General features: G+C 42.8%; 1 protein-coding gene across 1 annotated transcript; it reads right to left on the bottom strand.

Moving 5' to 3' along the window:
• Positions 1-3,604: 3,604 nt before the first annotated feature.
• selenot1a (selenoprotein T, 1a) lies at positions 3,605-8,878 on the bottom strand. The gene is made up of 6 exons (XM_083681782.1): positions 8,414-8,878; positions 7,371-7,481; positions 6,971-7,097; positions 4,852-4,939; positions 4,497-4,666; positions 3,605-4,200 (listed from the first exon to the last, which is right to left on the bottom strand). Exons 1-5 carry the CDS (start codon positions 8,743-8,745, stop codon positions 4,542-4,544), a joined length of 783 nt encoding a protein of 260 aa, XP_083537908.1. The 5' UTR covers positions 8,746-8,878; the 3' UTR covers positions 3,605-4,200; positions 4,497-4,541.
• Positions 8,879-12,228: the final 3,350 nt, after the last annotated feature.

Here is a 12,228-nt window from a genome sequence, read left to right on the forward strand (position 1 = left end):
CATTTGTGTGGTCCTACAGTAAGTACTGTATGCATACAGATTCACCCTCTCTCTTGAGGCTGCATCACAAATTGTGTTGACTCATATGACAAGAAGACTGGGGTGTACGCACACACAGACGCACAGACGCACGCACGTACGCACACATTCACTTTAAACTCACAGCCTGCAGTTTCTCAATGGCAGATTGGTGATCATGAAGGAAAGCGGAGGAGGATAAGTCTGAACTAAATGTCCTCCTTCAGAATCAATGGAGTCCTAGATAGCTCCCTTTCCCTCTCTCCTTTCCTTCATGACAATTGACCTAACATAGGTTAAAATAGGTTAAAGCAGTATGGTAGTCTCTCAGGTCCTTTCTTTCATAAATTGGCACCATATAGAAAAAGAGACATGGAGAGGATATAAGAGTATTGGGACACACAGACCCCCCCCCCCCCCACCCCCCCTTCCCCTACCTTACTGTGGATGAAGTTCTATTAGTGTCCTATACGTTCCTCTTACTCCACCACTGGCTGAGATACAGTATGTTGTAGTATGGTTGAGGGTCATAGTGGAGTGGATTGAATTGAAAGAAAACAGCACCTTCCAGTGGACAATTTGAGATTACACATTTACACATTGCTGACGCTTCTTTTACCTATATTTTCCTGAGGGAAAATGAAAGGTTAAAGGAGTCATTGTTCTGACATATTGGTTAGGAATAGGTCCACAGTTAGGCTGAATTCTTTCATTCATGTCAGCTCGTTCAAAAAAAAAATCACCTGAATGACACTAAATTACAATTATTGTAATGAGATGTTGAGGGAGCAACGGAAGCAATCACAGTGCTGTCTCCATCTGAACATACATCAATAATTAAGAAATATACTCACTACTCAGAAATTATTCTTTATTGTCAACAAGAACAGTGTTCCCCAAAAACACATAAAATTGAGTACCCATTTTAGTGCCATATATAGTGTTTAAAGCAGAATTTTACCCAAACATATTTTTGGGGTATATTTCTTGTCAGCCCACAATTGACATGGTCCTGAAATATCTTTATTTTGCACAACAGAGCCTCAGATATCTTAATAGCAAGCATAGATTTACTTAAGGGAATAGTCTCATGATGATGCATTTTGTGTCAAATGTTATTTACAGTCATTGTAGAGACACATTTGCCTCTTAAGACACTTGTGATTGAAATGCCAAACTATATCAAGGAGGGACAGAGATTAGCCAAGGGATAAAGCAATGAGCTGGATTAAAAGACAGCTGCTGGACAAGGCAACATGCAGTGATCGCCCAAGGATGTCACTCATCTACAGTACATCAATGGTGCAATGTTTAGGAAGCTGCTCTGAAAATGTATTTAACTAAGTGTAGGGCCTTATAGGATGGCAGTTACAAGGGTTAGTTGGTTAGGGTTGGCAAGGAAATGTGGCTATGTATTGTTAATAGCAGAGCATGACTCAATATTAATAGTCTGACTCCAAGTAATTTAATTTAACACTATGCGTGAAGAATTGTTGAATTTGTGCTGATTAGGGCAAGAATGGTCACGTTAGAATGAATCAAATGACGCTTTAATAATACTGTAAATGCATACAATTGTTACAAGGCAAATACATCAGAGAAATGTTACATTGTACCCTGGCATATGATAGAAAGAGAGAGGAGGGTGAGAGAGAAATTACCACATGGTCACTTTTACAGTACTCACAGGTTTAGCTGAGACCACACACCAAGACAAAGAGAGAAGAGAAATAATCTATCCTCTGCCTTCTGTCTTTATATGCGGCTTTCAATCATAGTATTTAAATTAAGAGCTGTTTGCAAGGAGAACCAATGAGACCTCATCCTATGAATTCCATTCACATGACACCACCACATCGACACATTCCTGAGAGCTTGTAAACATCACAGAGATCACAGTCATTAGGCCCATCAGGGAAGGGATCTCAAGGAAGAGGGACAGACTTGATGTTTCCCCCTTCATAAGATACTAATTACTTCATATGGGAAGTAGTGAAGCTACACTAAAGCTACCCTTGAGATAAATGTAGTTAGCTTCACTAAAAACAGGTCAGGTGGAGCAAAGTGGTGAGATGAGATGGGAAGCAGTGAGTAAATAGTAAGGAAAATCTAAATTCAAGGGCCGGAATAATAGTTAAACTCCAATTTTTAAGTAATTTTTGTTGTTGTTTTGGGTAGTGATGTAATGAGTGGTGAGTGACAGCTCACTACACCGCTATATGGCAAACATTTTTTAACTACTGAAAACACGACTAGGATTATTAGATAAGATAGCCTATAGGCTGTAATATGACTATGACATGGCTGACATTAGGGTTGGACCAATTATTGTGATATTTGGAGCATATCCTGATATTTGGAGCATATTGTGATATTGTTCTCTTGCAGAAAATAGTCTGTAAAACTCCAGATATGTGCATAACTAAAACTGCAGTGTCCTGCTTTTTACAAGGAAAACCACATCTAATGGTTATTACATGTCTCTTTGTTTCACCATGCTATACTACACCAGCCATACACTCACAATCTCTACTTCATTCTCATAGTACCGTAATTGTTTGATTTCAAATCCAAACTTTTGGAGTACAGAGCCAAAAGAAGAAAAATTGTTTTACTGTCCCATAATTTACACAGGGCACTGTAATTGACTTAGGCTTATCTAAATGAATTATTCTCGATCTAATAAGACATAATTTATTTGTAGCCAGTGTGGACAACAAGCACATGAAACAAACAGTGTCAGTAGAAGACTCCACATTCTCTCTTCAACAATGGGATTTCAGAGTCTGGTGTAATCCAAGATGGATTGTCTCTGCAGTAAGACATTTCACCTGGACTGCTCCGGATGAGACTCAGCTAAATCAGCCTCCTGCTAAACCGCTTAAATCACTGAAGCTGCCAAATATGAAAAATGTGAGATACAGCACCTTGCGTTAGTATTGGAACAGTGAAGCATATTTTCTTTGCTCTATACTCCAAACTCTATACTCACTCATCTACAGTACATCCATGGTGCAGTGTTTAGGAAGCTGCTCTGAAAATGTATTTAACTAAGTGTAGGGCCTTATAGGATGGCAGTTACAAGGGTTAGTTAGTTAGGGTTGGCAAGGAAATGTGGCTATGTATTGTTAATAGCAGAGCATGACTCAATATTAATAGTCTGACTCAAAGTAATTTAATTAACACAATGCATGATGAATTGTTGAATTTGTGCTGATTAGGGCAAGAATGGTCACGTTAGAATGAATCAAATGACGCTTTAATAATACTGTAAATGTATACAATTATTATCCAAGATAATATAATCCAAGATCTATAAGGACATCTGTTAACCTTTGTTCAGTTGGTTTCTTGTTTTCTCTGGCTGTTTTGAGTTGGTCTTTTAAAAATCAAGGATTTGACTGGCATCTTGTCTCTTCATGGACTTCTATATACTATACTTGTGTGATTTTCCCTTTATTGAACCTCATTTGTGTAGTTAGTGGTTACTTTAGGAAATTGTTTCTGTTGTGTTATTAGGATAAGTAAATAAGTCAACCATGTCCATCTTGGTGGATACAGAGAAAACAAAAACTCATAACTCTAGTTCACAATTAGACATACTCCTTTTTATTAATCTTCTTAGCTCCACATCCAGCTTTGCAAAGAAATCTAAAAATTGCAATTCAGAAACGAAACTGAAATAGAATTTTAAATGTTGTTATCTCAATATTCATGATCAGACAATGTAATATGTTCTACATGTAATTAAATTAAGCCTACAAATTATTAAATCTACACATAATGGCTCAAAAGTAAAAAAAGACAAAAAAAGTGATGCTCAGATGGATCGATTCTGTGACCAGTTTAAGACAACTCATTCTGGATGGGGAAAATCAAACATGTTTTATCTCTAATACCTGACCATCCCAATGATAGGATTGCACTGAATTGATCCGTCTAAGCTCAAGAGCCAAAATGTAATATTTATTACACCAGAATTAATGATCTGTAGTAGCAATAGTACAACAAAATGGCCACCACGGTTGCCATAGATCCCTGTCCAGCGTCAGGGGTGGGGCGTCTCTAAGGGGCATGGTGAGGAGCAATGGGGACATCCAGTCTGTGCTAGCAGTCTTCCTGCCTTCAGCGCAGACCTTCATAAACATCACCTCACAGCCCAATGAGAAACCCACCTCAAATCTACAAGGAGGGAGGGAGAGACAACATGTTGATGAAATGTCTGGTCACATTGACACATTCATTAGCATATCCAAAACGCCCACCAGTCTGTTTAATGGGACATAAATGCATAAAGTAGGCCCCTAACCAAACAAACTTTTGATGCAAGGTTGTAGAATTATACGCTTACTGCTATGGTCACATTAATACAACTTTGATGGCGCACAAACCCTTACTGGGGATGTCTGATACAGCTCCTTTCAACAAATGTGAGACGGAAGGGGTTGTAAAAACGAAGCTGTGAGAGGCTTACGTACGTGGAGGGGTCTTTGGCTCCATCCGAGGGGGGAGCAGAGGCAGGGTTAGGAGCGGTGGTGCGGATGTGTGTCCATGTGTACGTTCATCTTCATCTCGTTTTCCAGGATCTGGACCAGCTGCTGCATGGAGGGCAGGTGACCAGACTCCAGCTTGGACCACACTGGCACATCTGCCCAGAAGGAGAAACGCATTAACCATCAGCACTCTGTCCAGAGTGAAAACTAACAATCATGCACAGTCTCATCCCAAAATTCAGTTTCAAAGCTCAAAAAGACCTGATCTGTCATCAAAGTACTGTAAGGCAGGGAGCTTAAATGAAAATATAAATGCAAATCAATAATACAGTGGCCTTACCATTTAAAGTTATTTCAAAAGCTCCCGTTGACATACACTGATTCTCAATCATGTTGCTGAAGAAGAACACCATCATGCAGGCATAAATCTGAAAGAGACACACAGTAATGTGATATTATTGCAGTTGACTTAGTCTCACGTAGCCATACCTCCAAATCAAGTTGTTCTCACGCCTCTTTTGGAGGTCTGGAGAACCGTTCTGGCTTAGATTGAACTGGACGAGTGATGGGAGAACGTGCTCGCAATTTCATTGGATGTTACATTCCAAGAACTCTCCCCCCACATGCCCGTAGAATGGTTTCTTGTTGTTATGTGTGTCGTCTTTTCCGACAGGGTAGGACTCTTTTGCAGAGAGTTGCTGCCTATCCCAGCTTGCAACATTGAAGACATTTTAAGAAAACCTAAAGGTAAAACTGAATACTGTTTTCTGGAGCTCCACCCAAGCAAGGTATTTGATTGGTTTAAGATGTCACAAGGTGTCACTCATTTCAAACGGGTTCCACTGTCTTGTAGCTACTTTCTGCAAAAGCTTTCCTCAGGCTTTACGAAGTAGGAAAGAGGAAAGCTTGGTCTCAATGAGGTTACAGATAAATTATATACAAAAGCTGATGGACTTCGCTGCATTAGGAACTTCATAAAAAAAATAAAAACAGCTTAATTAATCAATGGCTTTCAGTTCACTGCAAGCTTCTATTTTGCCATAGTCTCTATGCCTTCTGGGGCAGGCTGGTTATTAAAATGGCTACATGTCTGCCTATCATACTTTGAGATCTGTGAGGAAAAAGGTGCTATTCTATGAAGCTATATGTCCAACAATTATGTTCACTGCAAGTTTGCTTCATATATAAGCATGGATAATATAAAATTCAATAACTTTAAAGTCTGCATCTCCCATGGAGAAAACACCATGTTATGGGATGGGAAACAGGCTGGAATGTGGAGTCCCTGTGTTAGTGCTTACACACAGCAGGTACACCCGTACAGGCCCACAGTGTGTTAAGGATAAAAAGAGGGTTTTAACCATAGAGACAACTAAAGAGATGATTCTATATGTGAATTTAACCCTTTGTGCTCTAGGCATTAGCACTATTGACGACTCTTATCTTGGAGACCAAGGTTGACAGCCAAGGTTAAAGGGTCAGTTCAGGGTTTTGGATGTTCTTCCTCATTTTCCACTTACTTGGAGTGTTGTAGGCTCACCCAGACACTTTTTTCGGTCATAGTCTCATTGTTAAAGTGGCAATATGTAGCTTTTCCCCCTTGAAAATATCACTAAATAACCATGCTGAAACATTACATATGATGCACATGACAGTCTGTGCATTGGTGTGTACCACTTGCTGTGGGTGTGTTACCTGCAACCTTGCCTGTGTTTGGTTCAAGGGCTAGGTATTGATATTAACGCTCGAGTGAGGACAGTGGTGGAAGCCGACCTAGGCAAATGCAGCCATCGTGAGCAAAAAAGGCATGTATTCTAATGATTTTTCTTAGTAAACATCCCGTTTGACTAATCAGCCTCGTCTGAGTTTTGTTTGGGGAATGAGGGGGTTTATTTGTAACTTCGGGTTTAGCGGTTTAGAGGTGGTGTTATAATTTGGGCATATACAGCTGCCACTAGAATTTTTTGGCATCCCAGACACTTCCGCATTTGGGCCGAAGTGTCTGTGAACAAGACTATGTTTAAATCAAAGAATCTCATTCCTCTTCCTGAGTACAGTGTCTCAGGGCGCCTAAAAACCCCACTCAGACTTCCTGTCAGAACTCAAACTTTGTCAACAAAGCTCAGAATTGCGAGAGAACACTACAAAAGCAAAATCAGCTCAACATCTAGGGCTGGTTTCACAGACAAGGCTTAAGCCTAGTCCTAGACTAAAAAACATCCTCAGTGGCAATTTGCCATTGAATTAGTCCAGGACTAGGCTTAAGCCTTGTCTGTGAAACCAGCCCATTGAGTGCTAATCGACAGGACCTTTGGAATTTCTAAAAAGGACATTTTAGTGCTTAGATTGAATGAACAGGAACTATTGTAGTGCTCTTGGGCGAAAAACAGGTCTCAGAGAGTATAGCTGTACGCTTTAGATAAGCTGAGCCAAGAGGTACTTAACCAGGGACAACTCACCTTATTCTCCTGACCCCACACCCAGATGCCTGGAGCTTGCATACCAAAGATGGCAAACGGGTCCTTGCCTACAATTATCAGCCCAATCACTGCCAGCTTGAACACAGACAGGAAGGAAGCGATGTGTCTGAGGACAGGAAACAAACACAACTTCCAGCTTGAAGGCAGAACATTTTGAACACTATTTTTGCATTGCAAGGAAACCTATTCTACAATCAATCTCCATGCATAATACAAACTCCATTAAAAATGCAGCCAAACTATGCAAACGCACCAGAGTGTTCAGCTAAAATGTATGACAAAAGCTCCCGATTCCTAGGAGGGAGGGCAGTTACACTCAGGGGATGTCACATACTGTATGGGCCTATTTGTTGCCATGGTGGCATAAAGTGTAACTTACCGGTAGGCGGGTAGAGGGAGGTAGTTCTCCCCCTCAATGCGGATGTCTGGGTACCGCTGGTACAGGGCCTGCATGTACTCCTCAAACACCCGCTTGTACCCTCAGGAGATGCTGTGAGAGATGGGGGAGAGATGAGCATGGCATTAGTCTGGGGAACAGACAGTGACACTCATAAACACGCTCAGTCCTAAAGGACCAGGCTAGATACACAAATCCATTCACAAACAAACCCAAACAGATGCAGTCTCGGCTATAGTCTAAATCCAAGGTCATCTATTGTAACGACTACCCTGCATGATATTCAATCCGTGGCACACACTGTTCTGCCGTCACCAAAATTGACTATAGAACATCAACATTTCACAAATCCCAACCCACATCAGTCATCTTAATCCGAGTTATTTACGTTACATTACGTTAATCCAACCTGTAGGCCTGACAAAACGCTAGACTAACTAGCTAGCTAGCCTTCTAGCTAGCTATTTTGACAGCGGAAGCACGGTTCTGTTTTCAATCTCTTCACCGACACAACCACCCACCGCACTGTCTCCTTCGCAAAAAACGCATGTGGATGCATCCAATATTGTGCAAGGAATGGAGGGCCCAACTTCCTAGCTAGTTACCTAGACACATTTAGCCAGTGAACCGGGAAAATCGGGTTTTCGCTAGCTCAGTCACCACTCTACCACCTAGTTATATTCTCCGAATGGTCATTATTTTTTAATCAGAAAATACTGTTCAGCTAGCTAAATTCCGTATAGTAGTTAGTACCACGTTGCTTTTAACAAAATACATTACTAATGTCAGTAGACTCGCTTGAGGCGCGTTTGATCATTACATTAGATGTGCATTTATCACACACTGGCTTTTTGGAGGCAGGAAATAGCAAAAGAGTTATTTCGGCCTAAACTGCGGAGGCACCAACGCTTTACTGGCACACACTAGTACTAGCTACAACAGCTACTGTAGCTACCAGGCTAACACTGGCGCGCAGCTAACGTCCAGAACACAACATTGCACAACTTCGTATCATATTTTCTTACCAAATTTGGAATTTAAGGAGTGGACCTGTTGCAAATTGCATCTTCATCTTTTTGACGCCGCTGTTGTCTGCCGCTGTGGCAGCACAATACAGCGAGAGAACTCCTAGAAATAGGACCGAGAAAGGCAGCCACCCCTTCGCCATTCCGCTTCGACTTTCTGGTCGTACCAGGGCAGGGAGTGTTATGCTCGGATATGCTCCTATCGCTGTGGATATGATGAAAACGAGAGACACAACTCCGCCCCTTCGTCGGCCCCGAATGAAATATGACGCTAAGCAGCAAAGCCGTGTGTTTTTTGACTGGGTGGGAAAGTCAGTATCGTATTTGGTCATCAAAAATATTTTTCATAAATAACGTTGGGCTTAAGCCATCTGCACTTTGAAGGTGCAATATGTTGCTCTTTCCCCTTGAAAATGAAAAAAATAACTATGCTGAATCATTACTTCTGATGTATTGGCAGTCTGTAACAGTGCGTGCACCTGCCAAGACCCTGCCTGAATTTGGTTTCCCACAATGTTCAGGACTTTAGCTGGGCGTCCACCACTTCCTGTGGGCGTGTGTAACCTGAGACTTGCGTGTGTGTGTCTCATTGGCTACCTATTACTGCCTCAAACCGCCAGCAGTTCTCGTGCTGGAAGCTAAACTAAGCGACTGTCCTGTTTGACATTACAGCCTTATCTGAGTTTTGTTTAGGGAGTGTGGGGATTTGTCTTTTAACTTTGGGTTTAGCGAATGTGAGTGTTTTCGCTGGCTTGCTCATTTCCATGTTCATATTTCTCACTGTGCCACTTAACTAAATAACGACTGCACTTTCAACTACACAGGTCCTTTGCTCACTTCTATGTCATGTAACTAAGACATTAGCTGGATGAAACGTGAAAAATGATTGACCAAGTAGTTTGCATTGAGCAAGGGGAGGGAGAGAGGAGACACTATTCTGAATTGTCAATGCAGTCGGAAGAGGGCGCAATCATGCACAGGGTGCCTTTAACGATGCCTAGATTGTTGGGAAGGTACTGGGTTGACGTGCTTGATCCGTATCATCTGGGGCTTTTAGCATTTTGGGGTAACTGCTAACAGCTAATATCGGAGTGCATTATGGCATAGGGGGAAACAAGGTTATCAATAGTGCCAAAGACCGTATGATACTTATGTGGGATCATTTTCAATGGGAATCGTTGTCCGCCAACTCAGTCGGGTAGGCACATGAATATTGTTTGCATTCGTGGATGCATGAGTCAGTTAGCACCAAGGCGAGGGCAATACATTCGGCATGAACGGTTGAGAGGCACAACTCCGACATAACGTTTTTTTTTTTTCTCAAAGCTAGCGAGATGGCAAACTCATACCAGTATCTTCTTAACAACCTACAGTAGGCAAGTGGAGGTCATTTAGCTAAGCCCAACGTTATTAATGAACAATAGTCTCTCACTTCACATATCCCTCTCTGATAGAGTTTAGAAGTGTGCCATCAGAATGTCAGAAAGGGCTAACCTGAAGAGGGGCATCAGGAAGGCCAAACACAACCACAAACTGCAGATTGAGGAGCACTTTCAGAACAACTCTGATCCCCGACGCATGTGGCAAGGCATCCAGGCCACCACGGACTACAAGCCCAAAATACAGCCTCCCTTACCAGCACTGCCACCCTACCCAACGAGCTCAACCGTTTCTACGCTCGTTTCAACCGGGACAACAAGGACCCAGCCATCAAAGCTGAGCCCTGCCAAGACGACCAGCCCCTCACACTCTCCACCACTGATGTGTGCTGTGCACTAAGCAAGGTGAATGCACGCAAGGCTGCTGGCCCTGACGGTATCCCTGGCCGTGTGCTCAAGGCGTGCGCTGGGCAGCTGGCCGAGGTCTTCACTTACATTTTTAACCTGTCACTGGCCCAGGCAGTTGTCCCCACGTGCCTCAAGTCAGCAACCATTGTGCCGGTGCCGAAGCATTCTGCTGCAGCGGGCCTGAATTACTTCCACCCCGTTGCACTCCCCCCCCATCATCATGAAGTGCTTCGATTGGTCATGGCTCACCTTAAAGACCACCTACCGTCCATACTGGACCCACTACCGCCCAAACAGGTCAACAGAGGATGCCATCTCCACGGCACTACACTCTGCCCTGACCTACCTGGATAACAACAACACATATGCAAGGATGCTGTTCATTGACTTCAGCTCAGCATTCAACACATCATCCCCTCCAAGCTGGTCACCAAACTCAGTGACCTGTGCATCAACACCTCCCTCCGCTACTGGACCCTGGACTTCCTTAGACCTCCACACCTCCTCCACCCTGACCCTGAACACCGGTGTCCCACAGGGCTGTGTGCTGAGCCCAGGGCTGTGTGCTGTGTGCTGAGCCCTCTCCTCCTCCTCCTCCTCCTCCTCCAAAAAAATAGCCTACTGGCATTACGACTGCCTATGGCCCCTGGTGTGAGCATTGATTACTTTGTCTTATGATGACTGTTGGATAGATGATTCACTTACTTAAACAAATGTATTGTTGTAAGTCGCTTTGGATAAAGGCCATAAATTGCCGTAAATGTAAATTGTAAAAAGGAACAGCTTCTTCCCTGCAGCTGTTACTCTGCTGAACTCAGAATCCCGGCGGTAGCCCAGCCCCTATGAGAGATGGCAATTGGAGCAGCAAACCCAGGAAATGCAGTTTATGGGCCCTGTCATCTTGATTCAGATAGTGACATCAGATTGGTTGCACCCACCCTTGCAATGCAATCTGATATCGCAGTCCAAAGCCATATTATTTGGTCAGACGGAATACAAAATTTAACATACTTTTTTTTCACAGCTGCAATGGCTCCATGGTGTAATTGGCTTCAAAATCTTGACGCTATGAATCAAGATTACAGCACCACAACATTTTCTGGGTTTGCTGTGCCAATAGCCCTCTTCCATAGGAATCGACTGAAAGGTCAGTAGTAAGCATTGTATAGTTATATGCGTTATTACTGACGCTTGCAAGTAACTTTCTAACAGAGAAAACATATACAAATAATAATACTTTGTAACAGAGTTGTGCTGCCACCTGGTGGCACTTTGCTCCCATAGCCTTGCCTACTTGACACTGTCCAATGTGTGAAGATCAGTCGTACTACAGACAGTAAGGCACAGTAATGTCAATGAGCCTGATAGGATAGCTCAGAGTGTCTGCTCTTTTATATCCGTGTCACACATACAAGGCCAGCGGGTGTGGATGGGGAGGAAACAGGCAGGGGAGATCCTCCACTCTTTACCTGGTATGAGGGGTGAATCACCAAGGCTTTGCATTGCTGTCACTACTTTGAACTTCAACCCTAGACTAAAAACAAACTTTATTTAATTTGTTTTAAAATTACCATAATACATATACATATCAATATAAGTACATAGGCTATGTGCAAGGGGGTAAAAGGGAAGGGGGGGGGGGGGGGGTGGGTGGGTTAGGGTGAGTGAGTCTTCATCAGGTGCCTCTTTGATCATTATACTGTCAATACTGTCTTCCCCAGGTGCTTTTCTTTTAATTTTCTTTAGTTGGCTCTTTATTTCTGTAATGCTGACAGTTTGTGTGAGAGAGTGGTCTGCAGTAGACGAGGAGGGAAGTGCTGTTTGGGAGGTAAGTACTGGGTGGGAGAGGGAGCTGGAGGCAAGTACTAGTTGAGAGGGAGGATTGGAGCTGGGGGGAGATAACAGCAGGAAGGTAGCTGTTTGTTTTTCCATTTCTCTGTCAGTAATGCATTTCCATTCTGGATCAAATTGTGAGTCGTTGGGACATGAGTGTACAGGTGCTTTTTAAATAAAATGGCTTTTTCTTAA

The sequence above is a fragment of the Argentina silus genome, assembly GCF_951799395.1.
Source record: "Argentina silus genome assembly, chromosome: 1".
Classification (NCBI taxonomy): domain Eukaryota; kingdom Metazoa; phylum Chordata; class Actinopteri; order Argentiniformes; family Argentinidae; genus Argentina; species Argentina silus.